The 26,915-nt window shown below is 42.8% G+C and overlaps 2 protein-coding genes across 4 annotated transcripts in view; both read left to right on the plus strand.

The window, feature by feature from the left end:
- The window catches only part of RABGAP1 (RAB GTPase activating protein 1), a 62,281-nt gene that overhangs the window by 7,638 nt on the left and 27,728 nt on the right, over positions 1-26,915 (plus strand). For 2 of the 3 annotated variants that reach the window (XM_041406348.1, XM_041406349.1), the window contains exons 3-13: positions 3,702-3,933; positions 4,356-4,560; positions 5,146-5,320; positions 5,594-5,751; positions 6,577-6,687; positions 7,330-7,396; positions 8,330-8,432; positions 9,633-9,802; positions 12,438-12,612; positions 13,240-13,333; positions 16,100-16,250. In XM_041406348.1, the coding sequence (XP_041262282.1) occupies positions 3,702-3,933; positions 4,356-4,560; positions 5,146-5,320; positions 5,594-5,751; positions 6,577-6,687; positions 7,330-7,396; positions 8,330-8,432; positions 9,633-9,802; positions 12,438-12,612; positions 13,240-13,333; positions 16,100-16,250 (1,641 nt within the window). Of the gene's footprint in view, positions 1-3,701; positions 3,934-4,355; positions 4,561-5,145; positions 5,321-5,593; positions 5,752-6,576; positions 6,688-6,921; positions 7,059-7,329; positions 7,397-8,329; positions 8,433-9,632; positions 9,803-12,437; positions 12,613-13,239; positions 13,334-16,099; positions 16,251-26,915 lie in introns of those variants that run through there. The other variant, XM_041406350.1, reaches the window with a different exon arrangement.
- Positions 22,519-26,032, plus strand: GPR21 (G protein-coupled receptor 21). The gene has a single exon (XM_041406365.1). It carries the CDS (start codon positions 23,141-23,143, stop codon positions 24,185-24,187), a length of 1,047 nt encoding a protein of 348 aa, XP_041262299.1. The 5' UTR covers positions 22,519-23,140; the 3' UTR covers positions 24,188-26,032.

The following is a 26,915-nucleotide window of genomic DNA, read 5'->3' on the forward strand; positions in this document are numbered from 1 at the left end:
GCAGCATCCAGATCAGTATCAGCATCAACACTTAGGAATTCAGAGTAGTCTCACAGTGGTACTTACCTTGAGAATGCTTCTGTGGCAGTGTCTGTAATCAGCTCCTGAAGCATCGTTTGAGAGCCCAGGAGGCAGACATGCTCATGTCAGCCAGCTTCTCTGCTCCATCCCGTTATCCCCAGCGAAAATTTGGGAGCATGAAATGTCGTAGTCTGCAGCACTTCTTGCTCCACGTGGGAGCTGTTTGTATCACTGTTTGCCTCCAAGGTGGTTTATGAAATGCTGGCTGCAGGTGTGCTGTCTCTCTTGATGAGGAAGGAAGAACATGAGCTCTGCTGCCTGATCATCAGCTATAAAATAAAGTTATGCTGTTCTCTGGCTTGGCACTGAACGCCACAGAGCTTTGCAGGTCTTAAGCTTCTTTATGAATTTGGAGCCAGGACTGAGCACAAGCCTTGAACAAAGTGGTTCACCTTGAGCTTTTCAGTATTCCAGTGTGGAGAGCATGTGCTGTTGGTTATTGGCTGCAATCTGAGTGATTAATGGCAATTTTCTATCTTAAGCAAGCACTCAGTGTGCAGTCTAAATTCTCCCATAGAGGAACCTTCCTGTGAACCTCCTTCCTTCTGCTTAAGGAGGAGAAAACTTTTAGCAGAGGAAATGGGAAGACTTTTTATCTCTTCTTAGGGACAAAAATTTGGGTATTTTGGTATTATTCTACAAGAAAAGAGACATTCTGCCATAGCACAGTCTGAGGACGGTGCTGGAAGTTCAGGTTTGTGTTTGCTGAATGTGACAGGCTCTGAAATTTGTACATTGGGCCTAAGGCTCTCGTTTCAAATTTGCTGATAATGCTACAGTTCTAAGTGTAGTGCTATGGACTGAGTTAATGTAAGTTTTTGTTTGGCACTTCTTTTCTTCCTCAAGTCCAGACAGAGAAATATTTCTTCTGAATATAATTAGGAACCATGTTTTTCTTCAGTTGGTTGTAATTCATAAACGTGTTTTTGCTTTTTGTCAGTGCTGAAATACTTGGTTCAGTTTAAAAAGGAGTTGTCAGTGAATGTTTTCCAGAAATGCAGTTTGCCTGCTGTCTCTGCTTTCCAGTATTGTTCCTGTGTCTGCTCGTGCCCCCTGGCAGTGGGACCAGGCTGGATTTAGGAAAGCTTTGCTGCTGGAGCACAGTGTGGAGCAGGAGCTCTGAACCCCCCAGCACAGAGAGACCTCCCCCAGCAGAGGTGGCAGCACATGCATCAGGAGAAGGGAATAAATCACAGTTCTGATAAATCCCCACCTGTGCTAAAGGAAGTTTGCTACCCCCTAGTTAAAGGTTAAGTGAAATCAGTTTTGAGTTTTGTGAGAAATGGAGAAAGCCATGATTAGGGTAATGGTTTCTTTGCTCAGCCTCAGGCACTGATCAGGTGCACGTGAGTTGTTCCTTCTGCCCTTGGTTCTGCCAGGCTGGCTCTGGTTTTGGGGCTGCAGTCGGGTTTCAGGCACTTTACACAGGTTTCAGGCACTTTACACCTTCGTGTGCCCTGTTCCCATGATGTGGGGAATCCAAATGGTTCTGTAAGAAACTTTGGTTGACATGAAGTTAGCCTTGGTTTGTGTTTTAGGCCTTGGTGTGCAGGCAGCTGGTTTGGTGCACTTAATTTTTGGGGCTATGAGAACAGCAGGGCTCCTCTAGTCCAGAAGTGTGCTTACTGTGCCTTTTAAAATTCTTTTTGAGGGTAGTCTGGGCTGACAAGGAAAGCTTTCTTGGAGAAATTAGTTTAAATTGCTTTTTAAATGGGATTTTGGTGATGATATTTTAGAATATCTATGAGATGGGTTTTTTATTTTTACATGTCTATTTTCTGTAAACAACTTGCATTTTTGTTTTACCTGTCACTACTATTTTTGGGAAATTTTATTTTCAAGATCATGTTTTATAGATGTAACAACTAGATATGTTATTCATACTGATTATTTTACCAAATAGAGTAGATCACAGTTCAGATTTTTTGGCATTTAATCTTGACAGAATAGAACATTTTTCATGTGTATGTTATATTAATACCATTACAACATGTAGTTCTCACTGGATATGAATTTTTCACCTTCCTTTCCAAAACCAAAATCTGTTGACTGTGAGGAAAGGTGTATCACATGCAGCTTTTTACCAGAATGAATTTTGCCTTCAGGTTTCATAGAGAACAGGTTCTGTAAACTAGAAGTTGCTCTAGGTTTTTTAATATATAGTCTTTGAAGAGGCTAAGAGGACACTATAATTAATTCATTCTATTTTGTTGCAAAACATATAAGCTCCATACAGTAAAGGAACATAGTGTAATATATAGCCTTTGAAGAGGCTAAGAGGACACTACAATTAATTAATTCTATTTTGTTGCAAAACATATAAGCTCCATACAGTAAAGGAACATAGTGCATCTTCCATCACCATCATCATCATCATCATCATCATCTTTCTGATGATTGCCTGCAAAGACCTGAATAATAAACCTGATGCTTGAAACCCTTCTGCCTTTGATGACCCCATGCTTGTGCAAGATTTTTCCACAATGAATCACACAAATTAATACTAAAATTGTTGGGAGGAAAATGGAAATCTGTGGATTTCTGTAACTAGTTGCAGGTTGCAGCTGCCTCCCTCTGTGGGTGTAGTGCTGAATGAGGCAGTTACCCTGTCCTGCTCCTGGCAGGTGATCACAGCACAGGAGTGTATTTGAATCTGTACAAAAAGTGACATTCTGTTTGCATCAATTTCAAGAGCATAAATGCCTCTTGTTGTTATTGTTTAAATTCTGTAGCAAAACAGTCACTAGATTATATGAATAATGTGGATTTTAGTAGCTGGTGTGTAGCATGTTAAATCAGTGAGTTTACAGAAAGATAAGAATATGGAAGTGATCCTAGGGTTGAGTTTTGGTGTCTGCAGGAATAACCAGCAGCAGCAGGAGTGTTAGAGGCTAGTATCTTTTGCTGATGGCATGTGGTAAATACTCTGTAAACTTGGTCACTTCCCTGTTAATTGCAGAGGAATGAACAAAGAATTTCCTTAGATAAGTATCAGTATCTGCAAGCTTCCTGAAATGAATGCCTTCATTCCCTTTCCACTTCAGGACCTTATTTCACACTGTTGAGGTGGCTTCATGCTTTCATGTTGACTTCCATGAGCTCAAAGTCAGACTGCAGCTGAGCATTAGGAAACAAAGCAGTGCTGTTACTTCTCCTCAGCATGATGGCATAATCTTGTTCCAGATGCTTCTCTTCCTGTGAAACCTTGCTGTCTTGCCCATAAACCATGTAACACATTTAATTATGTTTGTCCCTTTCTGGTTCTAATCTGAGAATTGTTATAGCCCATACTGTGGGCATCTGTAAGTTTCTCTGTCAAAGGTAGTCTTTGTAGCTGGTGATTAAAAACTAGTTTGAAAGCAGTCTCCTCACTTTTTCTACTGCTAGAAAATTCCTGCTTTGAGCTTGTAGATTTGTTAGAGCAGGGAGGATATAATCCATGCTGGTGAGCACTTGCACCCTGCAGTTTGTGTTTATGGTTGTAACTGGGTTAAATTTGTTGACTGCTGCTTTGACTGGTAAATAAAAAGCCATATGAATGACCCTGAGCCTGAGGGGTGTTTTTTTGTTGTTTGAACAGTCTTTTCTTCTTTTTTGTGTCCCAACTCTGTGGCTCTCAGATTGTGGGGAATGGAAGTGAGCAGCAGCTGCAGAGGGAGCTGGAAGACGTGCTGATGGATCCACCCATGGAGGATCAGTCCAGTGAGCGGGACCATGGAGAAGTCAGAACTGATGGAGATGGGGAAGAACCTGTTGTCCTTGAAGCATCAGCATCCTCTACCATTAACCCAGTGTCGGTGGCAGGACTCCAGAAGCCAGACATGAGCTTGCCAGTGAAACCATCCCAAGAAGGTTAGGAAAAAAATGGGGGAGGAATGCCTGGTAGTATCTTATGAACTTGGTTTTTGTGGGGAAAGTGAAGAGAATTCAGGTACATGTGTGGCCACTAGCCTTTCTCCATGCCTCACATTATATTCACTTAGTGCAGTAAATTCCAGGTTATGTATGTGATGCAAGAGTTAATATCTGCTGAACTGTCCTGTATTCTGAAAACACAGCCCTGAGATGTGTGCACAAGTATTAACCTTACTTTTATACAGCCAGACTGGCTGTATAAAATATAAGTACAAGGCTTTCCTACAGTGTTTTGACCTGGCCTGGCTTTTCTGTTCTTAGCCTCTTTTGTCTTCTACTCAGTGGGCAGTCAGTGTCTGCCACTTCCCTTGGGGGTGCCTTGCCTTGTTTCTGACGTTGCCCCTTGTGTGCTGCCCTAGACTGTGAGGATTTGAGCCCCTTCACTCCCGTGACAGACGAGGACAGCGTGGTGTTCAGCAAGCTGACCTACCTGGGCTGCGCCTCGGTGAACGCCCCGCGCAGCGAGGTGGAGGCGCTGCGCATGATGTCCATCCTGCGTGGCCAGTGCCAGATCTCCCTGGACGTCACCCTGTCGGTGCCCAACGTCTCCGAGGGGACCGTGAGGTATGGGGCTGCTGCTCTGGGGCTGTGCCTTCATCTTAGCTCCTTTGGGAAGCAAGCAAGCTGATGGTTTACCTGGCAGGAGACTTGAACAACTTGGATTTTCTTTAGCGGTAGAAGTGGGTTTTATAGACGTGTGTGAAAAGGGATCCTTTGAATTTGTTTACCAAACACTCTACCAAAAAGTACTGTGGTGATCCAAGCTATCCCCAAAGCCATAGTGGGATTGGTTATTGATGAGCACTTTGGAAATAGCCTGGAAAGTAGTTTGGAAAATGTCTGATACGTGAGGCTTAACAGAGGTGGGTCTGTCCACTGTCAAATATGAGTATAACTTTTGGAAGACCAATCCCTGTAAAACCATGGGGAAATTATTGGTGGAAACATTTGTGGCATTGTATTTTTTTGTGCTGTTCAATTTAAACATCGTTATTGTGGTCATGCTTTGCAGTAAATGACAGGATCTTGTTTTTGTGGTGTACTTTCTCTAGGAGGTATGAAATTGTTAAAGCTAGCAAGTTATGTCTGGCTGGAATAATTCTTCTAAAGGTGCAAGCTCGCTTTTTTCCCCTCTCTCTATTTTAACAGACTTTTAGATCCTCAGACAAACACAGAAATAGCAAATTATCCAATCTATAAAATCCTTTTCTGTGTACGAGGGCACGATGGGACCCCTGAAAGTGATTGCTTTGCTTTCACTGAAAGCCACTACAATGCAGAACTCTTCAGGATTCATGTCTTCCGATGTGAAATCCAAGAGGCTGTAAGTGCAAGCTTTTTGTCAAATGATAATTATGTACATGTAAATGTTATTACTGAAATTTAAATAAAGGTTTTCAGGCACATCAGAGCTAATGTAATACGTCCATCAACAAACCTTAGTTATGGGATAAGAATGCACAGTTAACCGTTTATCCTAAGAAGCACAGAAAAACAGTTAATTAGATGCTAAAACTGAGTTATTTTGCTACACTTTGTTGTGAATTAGTGAAAATCCAGGCAGGTTTCAGCTGATGTTCATGCACTCTGGCTGCAGGTGAGCCGAATCCTGTACAGCTTTGCCACTGCCTTCCGACGCTCTGCCAAACAGACCCCGCTGTCAGCCACTGCCACCCCCCAGACTCCAGACAGTGACATCTTCACCTTCTCCGTGTCTCTGGAAATCAAGGAAGATGATGGGAAAGGTTATTTCAGGTAGAGATTCTTCTCTCGTGGAGCATATGGTTCTGTTGGAAAGTGAGTGAATAGAGGGTGTGAGGCTGAGGTGGTCCCTAAATTCCCTTTTTGAGAGTTTCCTGTTCCAGTTTAAATGAATCCCAGACATAAATATTTTTGAGAAATAATACAGTGATAACCCTCTGGACTAGGTAATCTGGTTGTTGAATGAACACTGGTGCTACCTGCAATGTGCTTTTTCTATTTTGTTTTTTTTCTATTGTTGATAAGTCCTCTGCAATGCCTTTTAAGTTATGCTCAGCAAAATTGTTGCTGAAGCTGGAAGTGCATCATTGTCACTGTGCTGCTGGGAATACTGATGCTGCGACTTCATTGTGTGATTGGCAATGAAGTGTAGTTTAATGTTTTCCCCCTGTTTTTGCAACATTTAAAAGGGCTTTTCCAAAGAAAAAGAAGGGAAATAGTCTGAGGGTTGGTCACCCCTTGGCTCTTTGATGTCATGTACCCAGCAGCCACATCCCTTGTGAGAGCAAGCAACATGCAGTTTCTTATAGGTAGTGCTGTATATTACATGGGGAATCAGTATTTAGAAACTGTTGAAATTAGCTGGAAGTCTCACAATACTGACCCCCACAGTATAAGTTCCCAGTTTTTATTTTGTAAACTGTGTCCTTGGTTTTCACCTAAACTAATTGGCATTTCTTTCATGTTACTGATCACAGCATAGAAGGAGGATTTTGAGTGCTTTGGTGTAAGGAGCTGCACCAGTGTTTGATGCTGGGTTTGGTATATGCAAGGAATGCAGATAAATTGAGAATTTTTTTCTTTCCTGATGAATAACAGTGCAGTTCCCAAAGACAAGGACAGGCAATGCTTCAAACTCCGCCAAGGGATTGATAAGAAGATTGTGATTTATGTGCAGCAGACAACGAATAAAGAACTTGCTATTGAAAGGTAATGTCATCAACTTTTAAAAGATTCTTTATCTGTTAATGTTAGTATTTTGCCTCTGAGGGAGCAGGTTATGCTCCATTTGTGTGATTTAGTGCCACACTTCTCTTGAGTTGGTAAACCAGAGGATGAAGTGGGACTTACCTGTGTGGGCCAAAAGTCCTTGTGAAAAGGCCAAAATGAAATCCTAAAAGAGGTCCTTGTGTTTCAGCTGATCCTTGTCTCTACTGAAGGGTAAATTCTATGCAAATATGTCTGAAAAAGAAAAAAAAAAAGCCACCAAAGGAAGGGCAGAAGACTGCAGGCCAAGTGTTGTTGTGGTATAAGGAACCATTGTTAGCAGTGACTTTATTACACTGTTCTTTAAAACAAAGGTAATGGAACAATTTCCAGGCTGCTGTAAACAGGGTAAAACCATATTGTAAATATGATTCTGAAATCTTGCTTGACGTTTTTGATGTTGGCTTGACATTGCTTTGCTGGACATGCTTGATGCTCTCAAATGTCAAGGTTTGTTGATGCTTGTCAGTGGATTCATGGGCTGTTTGTGATGTATGACAGCAAATGCTTAGATAAGAAATGCTAATGGTTTGTTTATGAGCATGTCTAAGTTTTGCAGTTACATTTTTTTGCCTGGCTTTGCAGATGTTTTGGCCTTCTCCTTAGCCGTGGGAAAGACGTTCGGAGTGGCGACATGCACCTTTTGGATTTGGTAAGGATCTTTCTTAACAAAACTCAGTAAGAATTTGGGTTGTGAGTGTGCATGATGTCAGGATGGACAGAGAACACTTCTGCAGTTGTTGATGGTGTAGATTCCACTGTTGAGGCTGGGCAGCTGAGTTGAATCACTGCCTCTGCTGCCCAGTTAGAACATGACCTGGTGCTTGGTCAAGGGATTTGCCCAATATTACAGTCAGTCATCACTGCTCTCATTCAGGGGCCAGAAATAAGAAACATGGAACCTTAGTTTTAGACATGCTGAATATTGAAGTGCTTTGAACATGGAAAGTTTTACAGCATAGTTAATGAGTGTGAGAATCGAGGCTTGAGAGGCTTCAAATGTAACACTGAGAACTGGTGGGTGCTTCGTTCTTATGACTCACTGCTCTCTATAAAGTAATGATAGGGATCATTTGACTTCACAAGTGTGAAGTGACAACAAATTTGCTAGTATTTATGCAGTACATAGTGACTCCTCAAAAAGATTTAATACTACATGAATAATTTTGTTTCCTACCAGGCTTTGGATTGCCCAGAAAATAAGGTTGTTGGGGAGACAGACAAGCTGAACGTTAGATAAAATATTGGGTTGGTTCTTAGTGACTGAATAACATGTGTTGTTATTGTTCTCATCCACACCTCTGTAAACTGAAAGTTGCTGTTAAATGGCCACATCCAAAACTACTGGTCATGCCATGTATTAATATAATAATTAGTATTAACTGGCCTTACTGTGTTATCAGCATGGACACCAAAGGATTGCAGGGTAACTCTGTTATTTCCTTCAGAGATGATCTCTGCTGCAGACTCTGTCACATGGACTTGCCCTTTCCTTGCCAGTGCAGTAGCTCTTTCACAGGGTTGGTGCTACATAGTGTAGAAACTTTAATTAAAAAAAAATTACATAAACTTATCTTATTTCCAGGAGTCCATGGGTAAAAGTTCTGATGGGAAATCATATGTGATCACTGGGAGCTGGAATCAAAAGTCTCCACACTTCCAGTTTGTAAATGAAGAAACACCAAAAGGTATGAATGTTGCCTGGTGTTATCCCTAGGCATGGAAATGACTTCCATAGTGGGCATTGGATCAGTTCTCTTTTCAGAAGAATCCCACAAAAGACTTTCACAGGATGGGATATATTCTCAGAAAGTAGGGTGCTAAATGCCACATGAAATTAAAAATAAAAAAAAATAAAAAAAGACAAATAAAAGCAAACTGTGTTCAGTAATATGTTGTAGGAACTGTGTCCTAGCAGGAGGCTCTGCAGGTGTGGGGCAGGATGCAGGTGCTCTGGGCACCACTGGAGCTTTTCAAGAATCCCATTGAGAATTGCACTAAATTACTTTTGCAGGCACTTGCTTTGCTTAGTGTCTTGTGGTCAGTTCAAATTTTTCCAAACCCAAGTTTTTAATCAAACAGAAGGATTCCCATACCTGTGAAAATGTAAGCAAACCACTCCAACTGTCATCCAAAAATAGCTGATGTTGCATTGCTCTCTCGAGTCCTGAAAGAGAATGTCATTACTTCTTTTAAAATGTCAGCTGAATTATCATCTTTTCAATCTCTTGTCACTGTTGTGTGCCAGAGGTTGGGAAGTTAATGGGAATTGACTGGGAAAAGTCATGAAAGTCAGCTGCTGGGCACAGTGTGGTGCTGGAGTGGATGCCATCCTGCCTGAAGGACACAATTTATCATTCCCTGCCAGAGAGATCTCATAGGTCACTGAGCCCTGTTGCCTCCTGTTGGAGCATCAGAGTGTGTAGTCAATTTTTAGAATGTCACAGCTGAGATGGTCTTAAATGCCTTTAATATCATGGTATTAAACACTTAAGTAACTTCTAAAACCAAAAAAGAATTGGAGTGTAATTAGGCTGGATGGCAAGAGATCTGCACTGTGCAGTTAAGTGCACATATAATCTGTAATGTTTAATGAAGGTTTTGGATACAATTTCAGTGGGATTTGAAAAAGCCAAATTTTTATTCTCTTTAACAAGATCATTTTCTTGGCTTGAAGCCTGCAGTTTTCTTACTCTCTGGTGGATAGTGCATAGTGATCCAATTTCCCTATTTTGAAACTTGCAGGGTTTTGAGATGTTAAATTAGGGGGAAAATCGATTCTGAAAAGGAAAGTTTCCTTTGTTCTTCCATGTTACTGGGAAAGGGGTTATGGAATATTTTATTTGAAATGTTTCTTTTCATATTATGGCTTCATTTTCTCTCTCTAGATAAAGTGCTGTTCATGACCACTGCTGTGGATTTGGTCATAACTGAGGTGCAGGAGCCCGTTCGATTCATTCTGGAGACTAAAGTCAGAGTTTGCTCACCTAATGAGAGGCTGTTCTGGCCCTTCAGCAAACGGAGCTCAACTGAAAATTTTTTCTTAAAATTGAAACAGGTAATGTGTTAAAAAATAAAGAAACTAAATTGCCAATTAATAGGCTGTTTCTCCCTATGATTGCTAAAACCTTTGCTAATATAATGTTCATAATGCAACATTTTCCTCTGGATTCCAAGAGGTTAAAGTCAATGCACTTCACTTGGAGAAAAGCTACCCTTTATTGTGCTGGTTGTTGCTGGCTATCTGCAGTTCCCATAAAGAGCCTGAAATAGCTTTTTTGATAGATTTGATGAGCCTGCAAAGTTACAGAGAGGCTTATGGATTTTCCAGCCAAACCACAGCAAGAAAAGGAACAGGATTTTTCTGCAAACTGAGGCTATGCTGAGACTTGCTGCCATAAGGGTATAGAGGGATAATTGTGTAAAATTCAGGATTAGGAGAAAAATAAGAAATCCATACTGTAATCTTGGTGACATGCTATCTGATTGATCACTAAAGTTATTTTATCATGCAAATTGAACATTTCTTTTGAAGTTTTTTAGATGAGCAAACATCCACATCAAATTCCAAAGGAAATTATTTTTTGTCAAAGTCTATTTTCCCCTTCTACATTGTTAGAAACAGATATTTCACACATACCCCAAGTTTGCCCCAGGAAAAAAAAAAATCCAAGCAACCACAAAAAATCCCTAGAACTTGTTAAAAAATTTTACTGTTTTTTCCAACTTCCTTTTTTACCCATCTCCTAAAAATGGAAGTGTTATTTCTGTGCAGGATATTCCTAATAACAGTACAAGGCAATAACTAAGTCTCCAAATGAGGCTGGTAAGTTGAAGGTCCAAGTCACTGAAGAGATAATGTACTTGAAATAGCTGCTATTCTTCTGCTCTAGAAATTATTGTTCTGAAATGAAAGTCCTGTTCAAAGAACTGGAAATGTGTAAAAGCAAATAACAATGTGGATGTACGTGCTCTCTCAAGGCTTAGCAATTTTGGGTGCAGCCCAAAAAGAAAGCAGTGTTGGAGTCCTAATTTCTTGATAAGTGTTCTTATTTAAAGAGGTTTTGATTTAAGCAAGAGGCTTTTCTTCATTCTTTTTACACTTGCCTTTAAGTGCTAGCAAAGAATGGCATCTGGGTAGTAACAAAGATGAAGTTCACCAAGGATTCTTTTTCTATCTAAAGAAAAGGCCCTTTCCTTCAAAGTTTAAGGTAGAAAAATTCTTCATGGATGTGCTCAGCCTTTTTATTTAGAATATTTTTGAGGTGGAGCATGTAGAGGCTGTTGGGCTATAAATATTCTACAGCCTCCAAAAGGTGCCTTTTCTGTTTGGCAGTTTAAAGGAAGCTTATCTTACTGAGCTAATTCTGGATCTTTTGTCTTACCAAATTCACAGACATTGTGACTTATCTTGGCCAATTCTCTTTTTCCACAGACACTGTCAGGTTATCCAACTTCCAGTGTTTACTAATGGAAGATTATCAAAACTTGTAGTGGAAGCAACAAATATAGAATGTTCTGCCTGATAAGCTTGGAAGGGAAACCTGTTTCTGTGGAGTCATGATTAGCCTATTAAAAGTACAGCTGTGTAGAATTGGCTTATCTTACTTTGGCAGTGTTTCTTTATTCGGAAATGGTGAAAGCAGAGGGATTTTATTTGCTCTGATTGCATTTAGTGATTTAGTCATTTTTAGTTTTGATGTATTTCTCTTCATTTTTAATGCTCCAAAGAATAAAATTGAGCACTGGGAGCTTAGTGTGGAGTATAATTATAAATCTTATTTCCCTCTTTTCTTTGCCTTCTCTTTTCTGCTCTCTATTTTTATTCATTTAGGAAAAAAAATTCTAAGTCCTTAAAATGTATTAAAATTTTAGAACTGCTCCACAAAGAAAAATCCTTCTTTAAAGGAAAGGAAGGGACCAAAGCATTGAAAATTATGGAGAAACAGGGTCACAGAGTAGACTTTGGGACTCAGCAATTTGTGTTCCTGCAGCAATGTGTACACAGAGTTGGAAACTTTGCTAAAGACCATTGCCATGGGAAAATCATGGAATCCCAGACTGGTTTGGTTTGGAAGGGACCTTAAAGTTCATCTCATCTTGTTCATATAAATATGAACAGATTTTTAAGGCTACTTTTAACACGTCTTGTTCAAATAAATATGAACAGATTTTTAAGGCTACTTTTAACACCATCAGTATCCCCAGAAACCTTTTCTATTTTTAGCTCATTTTATAAATTCTTTTTGAAGAAGAATTTGACATAATTTTAAAGTTTTTCCTTTCAATTTTCCACTACTGTTTAAATAAAGGCAAAGTTGCTGCATATTGAGGAACCTTCATCTCTTAGAGCACAGATGCATTTATAGCTTTAAAAATCAGAGCATTTGTGTCCAGTTCATTGATGGTTAGAAAGATGAGGTCCCTGTGGATGGCAGATCCAAGGGACACTTCTGCCTGTGGCAGACACTTTGTGCCACTGGGTGCAGCACACTCCCAGCATGTTTCAGGGCATCAGAAACACTGACAGCCTGCACCTTGCATTGAATGTGATCCAGGTATGAACATTCCTCACTGGACAATGGGATGGAAGTTGTTCCTCAGCTCTCCTGTTCTGGAAAGAGCAGGCAGAGCCTTAGGAAGGGACCTGGCATTTGTGTAGCTTCCTCAGTGAAATGAACCTTGTTTCCTAGATAAAGCAAAAGGACAGGAAGAACAACTCGGACACTCTGTATGAGGTTGTGTGCCTGGAAAGTGAGTCAGAGAGGGAGAGAAGGAAAACCACAGCCAGCCCCTCTCTGCGCCTGCCCCAGTCAGGCTCGCAGGGCTCCATGATCCCATCTCCTCCAGAGGATGATGAAGAGGAAGGTAAGAAGCTCCTGTGCTTTGTGGACTTTGAGAAAGGGCAGTTGGTGAATAATGTGGTTATAAAAGATGGAGGATCCTTTCCAGTCAGGATCTGCCTGCTTCAGGGGTTCTTTCTTGCTGGAATACTGCAAGATTCCATACCAAATGTCCTGGCATTCCTGGTCAGCCTCTCCCTCGTCTGGCACTTCAGTGTCCCTGCTTTTCTCAGCCCAGGCCTCCTGTGTGGTGTATTTGGGACAATGTGAAAAAGGGCTCCTAAAAATGGGGGATTATCACATAGCTTCTGCCCCTCCCTGAGCAGCTGTGAGCAGGTTGGAGAGCAGAAAGGAGAAGCTGGTGTTACTTGGAAGTGTCAGCAGGCAGTGTTTTAGTGGAGAGTCAGACATGTGGGAGAGATGAAACTGTACCAGGACCTGCCCAGCTTGGAACTTAATGCATTTTCAAGAACTTCTGCTTTAAAAAAATTATTTTAAAGCAAATCACGACCATTCTAAGTATAGAAACATCTGGCCTTACCTCTGGCATTACAGAGATGAAATGGAGAGAACTTGGGTTTCTGCTTTTCCACTTTTCCTGCTGGCCTTCCATGTGGCCTTGGCTGAAGTGTCTCTTCTGTTCTCTTGGCAGACAATGATGAGCCACTCTTAAGTGGTTCTGGAGATGTTTCCAAAGAGTGTGCAGAAAAAATTCTTGAAACATGGGGAGAGCTGCTGTCCAAGTGGTAAGTGGCAAAATCACATTCTGAAAATTACAGTACTGAATATCTTCATTCTGTTTGCTCCTTCTGCTTGGAATTTTTATTTCCAGAGGCCATTTGATATAAAATTAGTTTGGATTTAGTTCTTTGTCCATCCCCACAACACCCCTTATTCTCTGACTTGATGTTTTCTGATTTCTTTAGAGAGTGTTATAAATATTTTAATTTTTGAGTGCATGCTTAATGTATAGCAATTCACTTATGCTGTGTCTTTAGTTGGTTCTGTCTTAAAATTCTACTTATCTTCAGGTTCCTTGGGATTTTGTTAAAGGAAAACCTAAACTAAGTACTATAAAGAAAGTGCAGCTCTTGCTTTGTCTGTTTTGCAGAGATCACTTCCATTCCTCTTTGTAATTCTGACTGGGTTCACAGCCAATTTTTCCTGCAGCTGTCATATCTTAGTGACTGTAGCTTAAGAAATGGGAGATGTGGACTTGGATAGAGAAGATGTTTTTCCTCCCTTATCTAAAGGAAGGCTCCAGAGCCTGCCAAGAAGGAAGTACATGAGCTCTGCTGTTTTTCCCTGGAAAATGTCAGTGTACAAGGAGAGTGTTTCTTGACAGTCCAATTACTAATGCAACACAATCCTCCTCGGATGAGGGTTTTTTTTATTCATCTTGAAGTAGCCTGAGCAATTCCAAAGTGATGCTGATTGTTGTAAAATTCAGGGGTTTTGATAGGTTTTATTTTTTCCCCACAAAGGGGGGTGATGGGCAGCATGAGACTGAGCTCAGACAGGCTTCATTTTGACTCTGGCTTTAATTGTGACCTTTGGCTTCCTGAAGTCAGTGAGAGCAGGGCAAGGGCTGTACAGCAAGTCAAAGGTTGAGTGGGGTATTGGATCCAAGGAGTAGGACAGAAGACTGGAGTCAGTCATGCAGCTTAGATGAGAAGAAGTATTGATGTGACCAGTTAGACAGGAATCTCTTTAAATTAAGATTATAACAGTTTAGTATTTTCTGCAGTTATTGCTTATTTGAATAAGTAGTTTTCCTTCCACTTTGGTTTTGCACTAAGTGGACACATTTGTAAGAGGGGAAGGCTGTGGTAAAATGATACATGATCCCTTTTCCCTCTCCTAGATTTGGAGAAACATCTTTCCCAGATGAGCTCTCTGCATCTGCTGCTGTGAGAAAGTTTCTTTCAACTTGAATTTTTTTGTAATTCTTCCAAGGGCTTGGAGATAATTAAGCCACCTGACTCCCACTGGAAATGTTTTGGCAGCTCTAAGAGGATATGAAATGCTTCTGTGCTAATGCTGGCAACAGCTTTAATATGTGTTAAAGGGCTTTCCTTCTTAACTAAAAACGTGTATTTGGAAGCAATGATCCTCCAGCTTTTAACATAAGAGGATTGAAAACCATAAAAATCACACTTCAGGTAGTTTCATGCTAGTTTCTTAGAATTGTATAATTAGATTTGTATAGTAATTAAATATTTGGTATTTTGTGATACCAAAGAATATTTGGCTGATGTTTCAGAACTGCTGAGTCACACAATTTTCTCATTTCAAAAATAGTTGGGAAGAATCCAGTAGTGTGTAGCCTTTAGTCTACAGCCTTCATGACTGTATTCATTGGAAGTACTGTTGTCCTTCCTCTGATCTGAGATTAAGGCAAAGCAGTTTTATAGGCCTTTACAGAAATATTGAGTATTTTGTATATAAGAAGTATTTTATATAAAAATACTTATATATTATAAAAGCATAATAAATAAATGCCTATAATAAATATATGTCTATAGGTGTAACTATATATTGATATAAATGTAATGACTATAGAAATATTACTTTTATTTTAGTTGATTTCTTTTGGAGAAAGCACAGTGAAGGAGGACATGATAATCCTGGGCTCTGTGCAATAAATACTGATTTAAATGGCTGCCTTGGTTAGTCTCTAGATTATTGTGTCAGAACACTGTAGACTGGAGAAAGGCCATAGGGAGTCCCAGTCTGTGTAAAATTATTATGCACATATCTGTGACAGTGTTACAAACATTAATAAATGCCAGTTTATTAAGAACATAAGGCAGTTGATGTGACACAAGTTCGTTTTTCTGCCTGGCTTTGTCTGTCAGTTCTCTTGATCATTTTATCCAGAACTTTGTTTTTTAGTAACTGCTGCAAAATAGTAATTCCTATGATTTAAGAGGTCTGTCTTTTTGGGAATTTTTATATATAAGCCTCATATATATATGAGCTGTTCAGCTTAACGTGCTCTAAGTGCATAAATTATACGTAGGTTTAGTTTTTACACCTTGCAGTGCTGTAGTTGAGGAGCTGTCAGTGGTGTTGCTGGAAGGAGCTGTTCAGCTGGGGCTGGCTGCAGCAGCAGAGGCTGCACTAATGCAGGGATGCAGTTATGGAACCATGAGAGGTGAATCTCAGAGCTCTCACTGGCTCCTCTGTCCCTCCTCCCTGAGAAGGTCACCTCCTGCTGGGAGACTTCTGCAAACCGCTCATTTTGGGGTAGTTTGAACTTAGAATTTACAAGCTGTGACCTCTGTCCCCTAGCATTTAATGGAGTGTTTTGGTTTGTTGAACGTTATATATATATATAAAAATTAAAGAGAGTCGAGAAAATAGTTTGGGAAGTATTTCTCCAAACTGTATTTCTTTTCCACGACTTGAATTTCACGTAGAGGTCTGGAGTGCCTGGCAGTTGTGCTGTGTGTGGTGTCCCACGTGGGTTTCTGTGGTTGTGGGGCAGTAACTGAGCCCTCCCTGTGCAGGCACCTGAACCTGAGCGTGCGGCCCAAGACGCTGTCGGCGCTGGTGCGGAGCGGCGTCCCCGAGGCGCTGCGGGGCGAGGTGTGGCAGCTGCTGGCAGGGTGTCACAACAACGACCACCTCGTGGAGAAGTACAGGATCCTCATCACAAAGGTACTGTGGCTTTTTTCAGCTTTTCCCCCCCAGCTCCATTTCTTAAAGAATGGGAATGCAGTGGCTTCAAGCGTACTCTGGCCTGAGGGTCCCTGGGTGTACCTGAGTGCATCAAGGAGTGACTGTGATTCAATCTTCCAATAAAAACCCTGGCAGAGAGCTGCTGGTGGCATTACACTGCTTTCCTTTTATTGTCCTCTTTCGCTCAGAGTTCTGAGTTTGCAAAAAATAAATATCCTATTAATTGCTTTCATAATGGACAGATTAATTTTCTTTGCTTGTTTGGCTTTTCTGAATGGAAGCTGAATTTTGTTGTGTTGTCTCAGCATTTATGCTAATAATACAACACTAGTAGAAATTACAGCCTTTTTTGGCAGAAAGTAAACAGAACAATGTGGATGTTTTTGCATTGGACAGCAGTTTTGTGACTTCTCATCTTGAATGCTGAGCCCAGTAAGGTAGGAAAAGGATATAAGAATTGTTTGTACAGACATCACTCAATGGTTCTCAAAGTTCAAGTAACAAATGGGTCACAAAATGAAATGTCACCTTCTTATCCAGAAAACAGATGTGTTAATTTGGATTTGACCATTATCTGTATAGCTACATTGGGTTTAATTGCTTTCATCAAACATGCAAGTCTAGAAGGACTGTATTAGAAATTATTAATGATACAGCTTTAGTACAAATATTACAGAAATTAATTATTCACCAGTTAAAAAGCAAAACGAGTGAATCAGCCTTTGTATCTCTATATTTTGATGGCACAGATTCACAAGGAGCAATTAAAGACAGGCTTAGTTCGAGGGCAGGAGGGCTTCTGAAATTAAACTCAGTTTCTGCTGGAGTCATGCAGGAAGGATCCTACATAATGTGAATGAATCATGTTAAATCAGCTAAAAGTGTTCTGTGTATGAAAATAAGTATTTTCATATAATTGGTGAATATGGAAAAAGCTTGATCCAAATTCCTTCATACTGGTTTATGCATTGTAGAGCTGTAACATGGATTTTAGGGTGAATAAATCATATAAGTAATGTGGAGGTTGAGTGCTCTGGCAAGGAGTGATCACAGCTATCCTGTTGTGTTATTTTAATTGCCTGGTGAGTAGCTGTCAGCCTCACTTGTTTCTCTGTTTCAGTGTTTTGGTATCAGAATGCAAAAGATGATGTCTTTGTGGCACAGTTGGTGACACGTTCTGCTACTATCTTTGTCAGCTGGAAGGGGATAGTGTAACATTTCATTTTTAAACCTGTGAAACCTTTCCACTCATTTTCATTTGGCTGAGACAAAGAAAGTAACCTGCATCTTGTGTTGGAAGCATCTCTGGAGTCCAAGTGTAAGGGAGAGTGGGCTGGCCCTGCCCTGTGTTCTGCTGAAAAGCACTGGCTATGCCTGCAGTGGTCGTTCAGCACAGAAACTAATTAAGGAATTAGAGAGAATGGGTCCTGAGTGGCCGTTTTCAGGCCCTGCTGTAGGCTCATAAGGTCTGTGGTACATCAGCAGCACGCTGCCACAGCCAGCTCAAGCAAATGAAAATGACATTTCCCTAATCTGGAGGTGCCATATTAGCCCAGTGCCATCCATGGCTGCTTTGTTGTGACTTAAATATGGACACAGGCCAGGATTGTTCCTGTAGAAGGGACAGAAGTTGGTGTGTGAGAATAGAAATGTGTGCTTGGTTCACAGGGGAATTGGGATTTCTTCAGTCTGCAGGCAGTGGAAGAAGTGCAAGGTTTTAAATAGGGTTATCTCTCAGTGGCTGTGTGGAGGTACTGAAGAGGAGAAAAGGCAAAAAATGCAAGGATTGTTTGGGAGGCTGAGCAGAACGTGAGTTCAAGGCCCAGCAATATAACATTTGCAGACCCTTTGCACGTAGTCCATGCCAAGAGTATAATAAAGCTGGGCTGCACTTTGGCCTTAATTTTTTTTTTCATGCTTTTCTTAGGCATGAAAAGTGATAATTTTGGAGTTCTAATGTGACTAATTCTTACTGCTCTTAAAATAGCAGCTCAGTTACAGTCAGTATGCAGCAATGTATAGGAGTAAATGTTCCTGGGAAAGAAATTGCTAATTATATGAAGACAAGGGTCCATTATATTACATTGCTTTCCCATCTTTGTAATGCTTTGCCATGTTTTGCATGTCACTAATGCCAATTTTTCTCTGGTAAGCCTGCAGTTATTTGCATTACCATGCCTTGAAGGGGGTTTATGTGACAGTGACTGCTGTGGTGTAGTGCAGGAGCACAAGGAGTCCATGAAGAACCTGTGCCCTGGAATGTGAGCAGGAGATGCAGGAAACCTGTGCTCATAATGCAGTGCCCCTTCTCTCTTCATGTTGCCCTCTATTCCTGTAACTGCATTTGATTTCTGCCAGGCTTTTCCTGACCCCATGCAGCAGCACAGTCCCAAATTAATAAGGGTCTGTGTTGGCAGCTTCTTCATAACCTTCTGGCCTCTTTCAGGGATTTTTTCCCCTTGTGCACAGAATGTTGGATGCAGTACCCCAGTATTTCTTCTGGTGGTTGCTTTCCTGGGTAGGCTCGGGTAATCTCTGGTTTTTTTCCTTTCCTTTGCAAATTAATTGCTGAAAGAACAGTTTTTTGTTCACTGAGTGGCTACTGAAGGATTGAAAAGGAAATGTCTCCTGTTGTGTTCTACCATTCAGGAGAGCTGTGTCTAGCTCTCTTCTTGAATATGACTTAAAAATGGCATTGAAATTGTGTTTCAAGGTGTGCTCGTTGTGTTCCAGTCATCATGACAGCATATATTAATTATTTGCTCTGGTTTTCTTTGCCACTCACTGGCTGGGATTTTGTTCTCTGCGCTTTGTTATTGCGGGAAGGTTGAAGTTTCACCATCATGGTGCTTCCACAAATTACTTTTGAGAATTTGCACACCATCTGTGTGCAATAATAAAGCTTTTAGCAGCTCCAGATTGCCATGCTGGTGGTGGGGAGTGTGGATGAAAGCCAGCCCAGTGAATTAAGGTCATGTCCCTACTGGGGACAGAAAGCAAGCTCTGGGTAAAGCGATCTAGACAATCCCTGGGAAAGGCATCTGGTTCTGGTAGCACTTTGGCAATCACAGTTAGGGCTGTTAATCTTCAGGTTTCCAGCCACTGAAAGGTAGCAGAAGACACATGGAGACTCACTCCAGGTGTTAACAGACACCTGCAGGAACAATACTGCATGTTCTGGACAGGCATAGGTGGATGGAAAGGGTTGTTGAGTAGAAAACACGAAAAGCGAACCAGACAGGCTAAAAAAAAACCAAATAATGATACAAAGAGAAGGAGACAACAGCCAAAACAGACAAATTTTAGAAAGGATTAATACAGCTATTGAATCTGTCAGCAGAGAAGTTCTTCATAATATCATCATTAAAAACCTGACATTTACAATATTGAGGAGAAAATAAAAAGCTTTTGGATATAGGTCTGCGTGGGAGGAAGTAATGTTGAAAGGAAAAAGCCATGAACTGTTGTACCAGATAAATACACTATATTAAGAAAATTACAACGTGAGAGGGACATCTTGTGGCACAAATAAAATAAAAAGTAATAGTCCAGTGTCAGGATGAGTATCCTGGAATGTTACTCTGGGGTCACCATTTCTGGGAGAAATCCCAGGCCTGGTAGATTAATTTGTTCCAGTCTTTCTTGCAGCAGGATTCCTGCTACCCACTTTCTCATCTTCCCACCTTTTTGTCTCCAAGAGATGAGGATTATAGAACACAGACGTTCTACCAAATATACTTGTCTGTCTTGCTGCAGATGATGCTAGTTTTTAATGAAGAAATAGATTAAAATGTCACTACCATTACTTGACTGAATATGTTGTCATCGGTAGCATAAAATGTGACAGAACCTTAGCTGTGGGTGGCTAACACTTATTTTCTATTTGTATCACAATCATATTTCCATATGTTCCTATAAATCAAAAAGAATACGTTGAATTTTCAGGAGGGCAGAGGGCCATGACTGTATACAATCATCTGAAATGGAACCTACCATGCATCTGTGCGTCACAGTGTATGATTGTCAGTGTGCCTGAACCTTGAGATTCCTCGTTTGATTGGTTTTGATCACATGGTGATAAAAGTTTAATTATCTTTTACAAGCAGCAGTTTTCCCAGGAGTTGTCATTGTAACTTTGAATAATTTCTGGAGTACTTTTCACTGCCTTAGACAAGGTGGTGCTGTGTGGTGTAGAGTGGGAGAAGTCTGTACGCCACAACAGTATTTTCAGTCTCACAGACATCAGCCACCTCAGTCACAGCTTTTGGTGTCTTTAGGAGAGGTTCTCGTTGGTTGTGCACCCAACCAGAGAGCTGGGGAGCAGGCACTGTACCCCACTTACCTTCCAGGTACAGTTTGCTTCACCTTCTGGGCTGGCTGCAGGTGCAGGGATGGGAGGAGGTTGGAGCTATTGCTGGTTTGGGTGTTTTAAGCAAGCAGGAGTGAGCTGGCAAGAGCACTGAGTGGAGTCATTGCTCTCAGCTTGGGAGAAACAATAGAATGTCAGTTAAAGGAAAAAACAGACGTGGCTCTTCTACAGAAATACCTCGGCTCTAAGGGCGTTAAGCTTTTCATAAAAACCTGAACACTGGGGAGTTTTTCATTTCATGGTGCATTTTCTGTTTGAAAATTGCAGCAACCAGATGTCATTTTGGTTGGGCTCAGTATTTCCGTTGCTACCTTGCTTTTATGTATCTGAATAGGAAGTTCAGTGTAACATACTTTTTCATGGGGCTGTTTATAAGGTGTCTGTTCGTGCCCAAGGATCCAGAAATACTATTTGAATCAATCGGTATGTAAATCATTCTCTGCTTTGGAAAGATAGGAGATCATTTCTCCAGCAGTAATTCAATCATAGCTTGTTTTTTGAAAATCCACAATACCCTGGCCTAAATTTATTTCAAAGTTTATGTTTCCTAGCTACGGTTCTAGTACTTTAGTTGCCATGAGTAGAAACACCATAAATTAAAAAAAAAAAAAAAAGTGGACAATAGTAAAGAGATCTTTTTTCGGTTAAAGATAGGGCAGAACCCCCAAGTTTTTGTTTTCAGGCATTTGTACAAGACTGACTAAAAATCTGCCAAGTCATGCTGTTGTCCAGCACAGATTTTTGGCCACCACAAGTGTATCATGAAGTGTTTCTTGTACTTACTGGTCAGCTGAAAACCTGAGAGTTGTGGCTCAATTGCTTTGACATCTATTCCTGTGGCCACAATTAATTTCCCATTGGGTATTCCGCAGAATGACCAATGTTTAACTTAGGTTAACCAAAACCTTGGGTTTGTTGGTATTGGTTGAATTCAGAGTGTGGACTTAAGCTTGTAAGGATGCCAGTTGCACACTTTGATGTCTGACTGAATGATTTTGATTGTTGAAGAACTTCACTCCGGTTTTTTACTGGTTTCATCCATTCAAATACAAATTCCTGTAGCAAGGGCTTGCCCAAGTGGTGGCAGTGGAGCAGCCTGGTGTCAGGGTCAGAGAATGAGTTCCCACATACCTGGGAACATGTTTTCCAGCCTGTCAGTTGATGCTCGTGACAAACAATAAACCAGAGCTGTACCTTGTTATGCCTCTCTGCCTTCAAAGAGGTTTTTCTGGTTAAATAGTGAGATGGTATTAACTCAGGGTGTGAATACAAGTTTAAGTGCCGTGCTGTGAATCTCTCACGTCTTTGCTGGCTGGAATGTCGCTGGGTTTTCTGCTTTGGTGTCCGATGTCAGGGACGGCGATGCCTTTGCGTTCTGTGTGTTTCTCTGTGTATGGAGGGAGGCGCCTGCCTACCTGGAGCAGCATCTGGATTAATGGTGGGACATCGTTCTCAGCTTTGCCCTTGGTTTCAGGTGTCTCCTGTGAGCAACACACAGTACACCTAGGAAAGGCACGTTTATTCCAGAATAGGTATTTCGCCAAAAGGGCTGCGATGGAAAAGCCTTTAAGTGACGCCGAACCGCGTGAATTCAGGGCGGTGATGGACGGCTGGCGCTCGCCGTGCCGGGTGCGGGAGGAGGAGCTGGGTGTGTGTCCCTGCGGCACCGGCGGCGCGGGGACGCCAGGGCCGGGACCCGCGTGCGCTGCCGGGGGCGGCGGGGTCGCGCCGGGTGAGGCTCCCACCGCCACCGGCCGCCCGTGGATCCGCCTCGCCGAGCGCCCGCGGAGTGCCAAGCCGCCTTGCCGAGGCTGCCGAGGCGCTGCCCGGCTCCCTGCGCGCCGGGGCGGGCGGATGGGGGCCGGGGCTGCGAAAGCGCCGTGCAAAATGGAGCCAGCGGAGAAGGGCTGGACCCCCGCCCTCCCCGCCGCGCATCCCCCCGCCCGGCTGCCGGGGCTCCGGGGAGGCGGCATCGCCTCCCGCTGCCGCCGGCGGGGCGTGGGGAGGGAGCGGGGCTGGAGCCGGGGCCGACGGGGAGCGCTGAGCAGGGCGTGGGGAAGGAGGGGAGCGGCGGAGGTGGCAGCGCGGGGGAGAGGCGGTTCTGTAAAACACTTTCCCCTTCTCTCTGTCAGCCTTTGGGAGGACTCTCGTCCTGACTCGGTGGAGGTTCCTCTCCCTCTTCCCCCAGCCCCTCATCCCTCCTCGGCGCGGCAGCCCACCCAGGAGGGCATCAGTATCAGCCCTCTCCGGTGCGCCGGGGAAGTTGCTGACATGCCTGCCGCTGGGTCCCGGTGCAGCGGCAGCGGCGGGGAGCCGGATTTAAAGGGGAATTGTGCTGCAGACAATGCACAGCAGCAGCATCTGGAGCAGCCCTGGGGACTGGAGCTCCGGTTTTGACATTGCTGCACACACAGCACCAGCCGCAATGACAGCAGCTGCCTGGAGTGGCTGCAGGCAGCAGGCAGGAGCATGAAGTAGAGAGATCACTGCAGTGCTCAAGATGAACTCCTCTTTGGTTGGCAACCAGAGTGGCCGGCCCTTCTGTCTCCTGGCCATTAGCTATTTGGAGACCATCAATTTTTGCCTCCTGGAAGTGGTTATTATTGTGTTCCTCATGGTGCTGATTATTTCGGGCAACATTATTGTTATATTTGTCTTTCACTGTGCACCTCTGCTGAACCACCACACCACCAGCTACTTCATCCAGACTATGGCGTATGCTGACCTCCTGGTGGGCGTGAGCTGTCTGGTGCCTTCTTTGTCTCTGCTGCACTATCCTATTGTTTTAAGTGAGTCCTTGGTTTGCCAAATCTTTGGTTATGTGGTATCAGTGCTGAAGAGCGTCTCCATGGCCTCCCTGGCCTGCATCAGCATTGACAGATACATTGCCATCACGAAGCCCCTGACCTACAACACGCTGGTTACCCCGTGGAGGCTGCGGATCTGCATATTGACCATTTGGCTCTACTCCTGCCTGGTCTTCTTACCCTCCTTTCACTGGGGAAAGCCTGGATATCACGGGGATGTGTTCCAGTGGTGCGCCAATTCCTGGAACACCGATCCCTATTTCACCCTCTTCATTGTGGTGATGCTCTACGCCCCGGCCGCCTTCATCGTCTGCTTCACCTACTTCAACATCTTCCGCATCTGCCAGCAGCACACCAAGGAGATCAACGAGCGGCGCGTGCGCTTCAGCTCGCAGGACGGGGAGGCTGGGGAGGCCCAGCCCTGCCCGGACAAGCGCTATGCCATGGTCCTCTTCCGCATCACCAGTGTCTTCTACATCCTCTGGTTGCCCTACATCATCTATTTCCTGCTGGAGAGCTCCAATGTCTACAGTAACCGCGTGGCGTCCTTCTTGACCACTTGGCTTGCCATTAGCAACAGTTTCTGCAACTGTGTCATTTACAGTCTCTCCAACAGTGTCTTTCAGAAGGGGCTGAAGCGTCTCTCGGGGGCCATCTGTGCCTCGTGTGCTAGACAGAGGGTAGCTAAGGACTCCTCTACCTCTAGGAGCAAAAGATCTTCCAATGGATGTCATGTCTAGGACGCCTGTCAGCTGGACTGGGAAGTGCAGGGACAATTGCGTAGATTGCAAAATAACTTAGATATGATTTTAAGATACCCAGATTTGCAAAAAGGTTTCTGAGAAATGCTGCTGACATAGAAGGATCAGGAGCACATGTCGTTGTGGTTTCACTTTAAAAAATTATTGCTGTGGAGGAGGCTGTGGAGTTTCACCTCCACATTCATTTTAAAGAATAAAGCTGTATCTTGACACTTACCTCTCCAGCTGGTGTGACTGAATGGAGTGGGTGTCTGAGAGCTTCGGCAAAATGTAGTCTTTCTTACAGCTTTACTGGGTTCTTTGGAGATTCGTGCTTCACATGTAAATGATAGATCTGAAGTGGAAATGTCACAGTCTATGGTATATTACAGGGATTTTTTTAATATATGCCAAAGTATATTGACACAATGTTCCAGCGTCAGAACAGAAGGGGCCAAACAATTTGTTTTTCAGTGCTACCTAGACAGGACTTGTAGAACAGGAGTGAACAATGTGAACATTTCAGTGTGAACTCTGTTGATGAGCCGTGAGTGCAGCGGTGTGGTCTGGGCAGTCGTACTCCTAGGGCTGATCTGGCTTCCGTGCCCCGTTTCCCTGGTAGGATGCATGTTTGGATCTGAGTGCGGCATCTGCGTTTTCCTGTTTGCTGTGAAGGAAGAAGAAAAACTTGGATCAGACCAAATTTAGCAGTTAAATAAAATGTGTTTTGATAAGCTAAGAGAAAAGACGTGTTGCTTTATGATACCAGAGTTGTGGCAGCCACTCAAGGATGATGCCAACATGTGAAAATTGTTCTCAAACCAGTGGAGAAATGCCGCGGGTTTGTATGTGGAAATTTTCTCAAGAACAACTTTAAAAATAACATGTCCCCTCTTTTTTTTTTTTTTTTTAATCTAAATTCTTCTGATATTTTACATACTGGAACTTAAGGGGAAAGGAAAGAAAACAATTGTCTTCTAAACAGCTAAGGGAACTATGTTGTAAATTTAACTGTAGTATTTGAGTTATTCATAAGTGCACAGAGCTAAATCAGAGACATTTTTCTTTAGCCTTCATGGGATTAAAGATGGTTCAAATATAGCAGGAGCTAAATCCTGTTGGCAAAAGCATATCTAACTGGTCAGACAAAGGCAATATCTGAGGAACCAAATCTCATTGACCACAGCTTGTTCAAGCTAGCCTAGATTAAATGTTTTGAGTACTGTCGTGCTGTTAAGAAGGCAGAACGGCCCTCAAATTGTTGAGTTTTTCCTAAAGAATATCCTTGTCTTTTTACTCTCCCGTTTTGGAAATGAAAGTGAACCAAGTATTGCTGTGGTGGTGGATTGCAGTGTCACCCTGTCCCTGGCGCAGGGCTGTCCCTCTGTCTCTCCTGCTCTGAGAGCAGGTTGTGCCCCCGACCATCTGCCCTCTGTGGCCCTCCTTGTGCTTCCCGTCACTGCCTTGGGCTGCTGAGTGGGGAATTCCCTGAGCTCCTCTGGTACAGCTGGTGTGCTCTTAGTCACAGTGGGAATGAAAAAAAGATAGGGAAAATAACGTGATATTTTTAGAATTGGGGTAATTCTCTTGGCCAAAGGGAAGGCTTTGTTTTTGTTAAATCGTTTCAAGTCTGTGTTGTTCTAGATCAAGATCATATTTTTAATACTCTGCCCTGTCCCTCCTGCAAACTCCCCCCTCCTCTCTGCTGTGCTGTGAGCCCTGGCCTCTCCTCTCTATGCCTTGCCCTGGAGGATAGCAGCTTGTCTGCCCCATCACATGCCAGGATTGCTACAGCCCAGCCCTGCTGCCCATCCACATTTGCTCCAGTGCACTCATGGGGCTGCCAGTGAGGAAATGGGGAAGGAGAGAGAGAGCAGCAGGATGAAGCATTCCTGGCATGGCATGTATTTGTCAGCACTCACTGCTGGTACCCTTGAGTTCCTCTCCTGGATGTGAGTGTACCTGTTCAGGGAGGATGGGGCAGAGCCCCCTGCTGCTGCTGCCTCCTTCTGTTGGAGGGCCCTGGGACAAAGTATTTAAATGGCATCTTGATCAGCTTCCAGCTATTTCATCCATAGTCAGTCCAAACCTCTCAAGATAAACATCCTCTTCAGTTCATCTGAAATTTTACAAGCACAGGTTGTCTAAACCCTGCTGCTTTCACGCCACCATTTCTTGCTCTGTAGTAAAGAGCAGAGAGGAGCTTGTGCTGGGTCCTTGCAGACACACCTGGGGGGCTTTGCTTGGCACAGCCCTTCAGTGGGAATTTTGGTTAGACACAGCCAGCCGTGGGGGAGCACAGGGCTGGAGTGACTCACTTGGAGAAGAAGTGGGATAAAAAGCTCCTGCACATCTCTGGCTGATTGTCTCTGTGCTCTGTGGGTGTGATGGCAAAGGTGGGCTTGGGGAACAATTCAAGGGCTTTAGTCACTAATATCAAAGTGTGTGTGTGGTATTTTTGGAACAGCCTCTCAGGTAAACTCCCGTAGCCTTTCTCTGACTCTTCACCTTATCTAACATTTCCAAGTCTTTGAAAGGATGCAGTGTATCACTGAAATAGCATTTGATTGAACTTAATAGAAGAGAAGAATCTGCTGGGGCCTAAAACCCTAGAAATGGCAGTTTCAGGTTTAAGTGGAAGCTGAAAAGCAAAGATTGTTACTTTTAGGCTTTTTTATGGCTAAATAGAAGGTTTAAATAGGAGCATTGTGTGCTAGTTTTTGAAAAT

Source organism: Onychostruthus taczanowskii, unplaced genomic scaffold (genome assembly GCF_017590055.1).
Source record: "Onychostruthus taczanowskii isolate IOZ18803 unplaced genomic scaffold, ASM1759005v1 scaffold25, whole genome shotgun sequence".
Classification (NCBI taxonomy): domain Eukaryota; kingdom Metazoa; phylum Chordata; class Aves; order Passeriformes; family Passeridae; genus Onychostruthus; species Onychostruthus taczanowskii.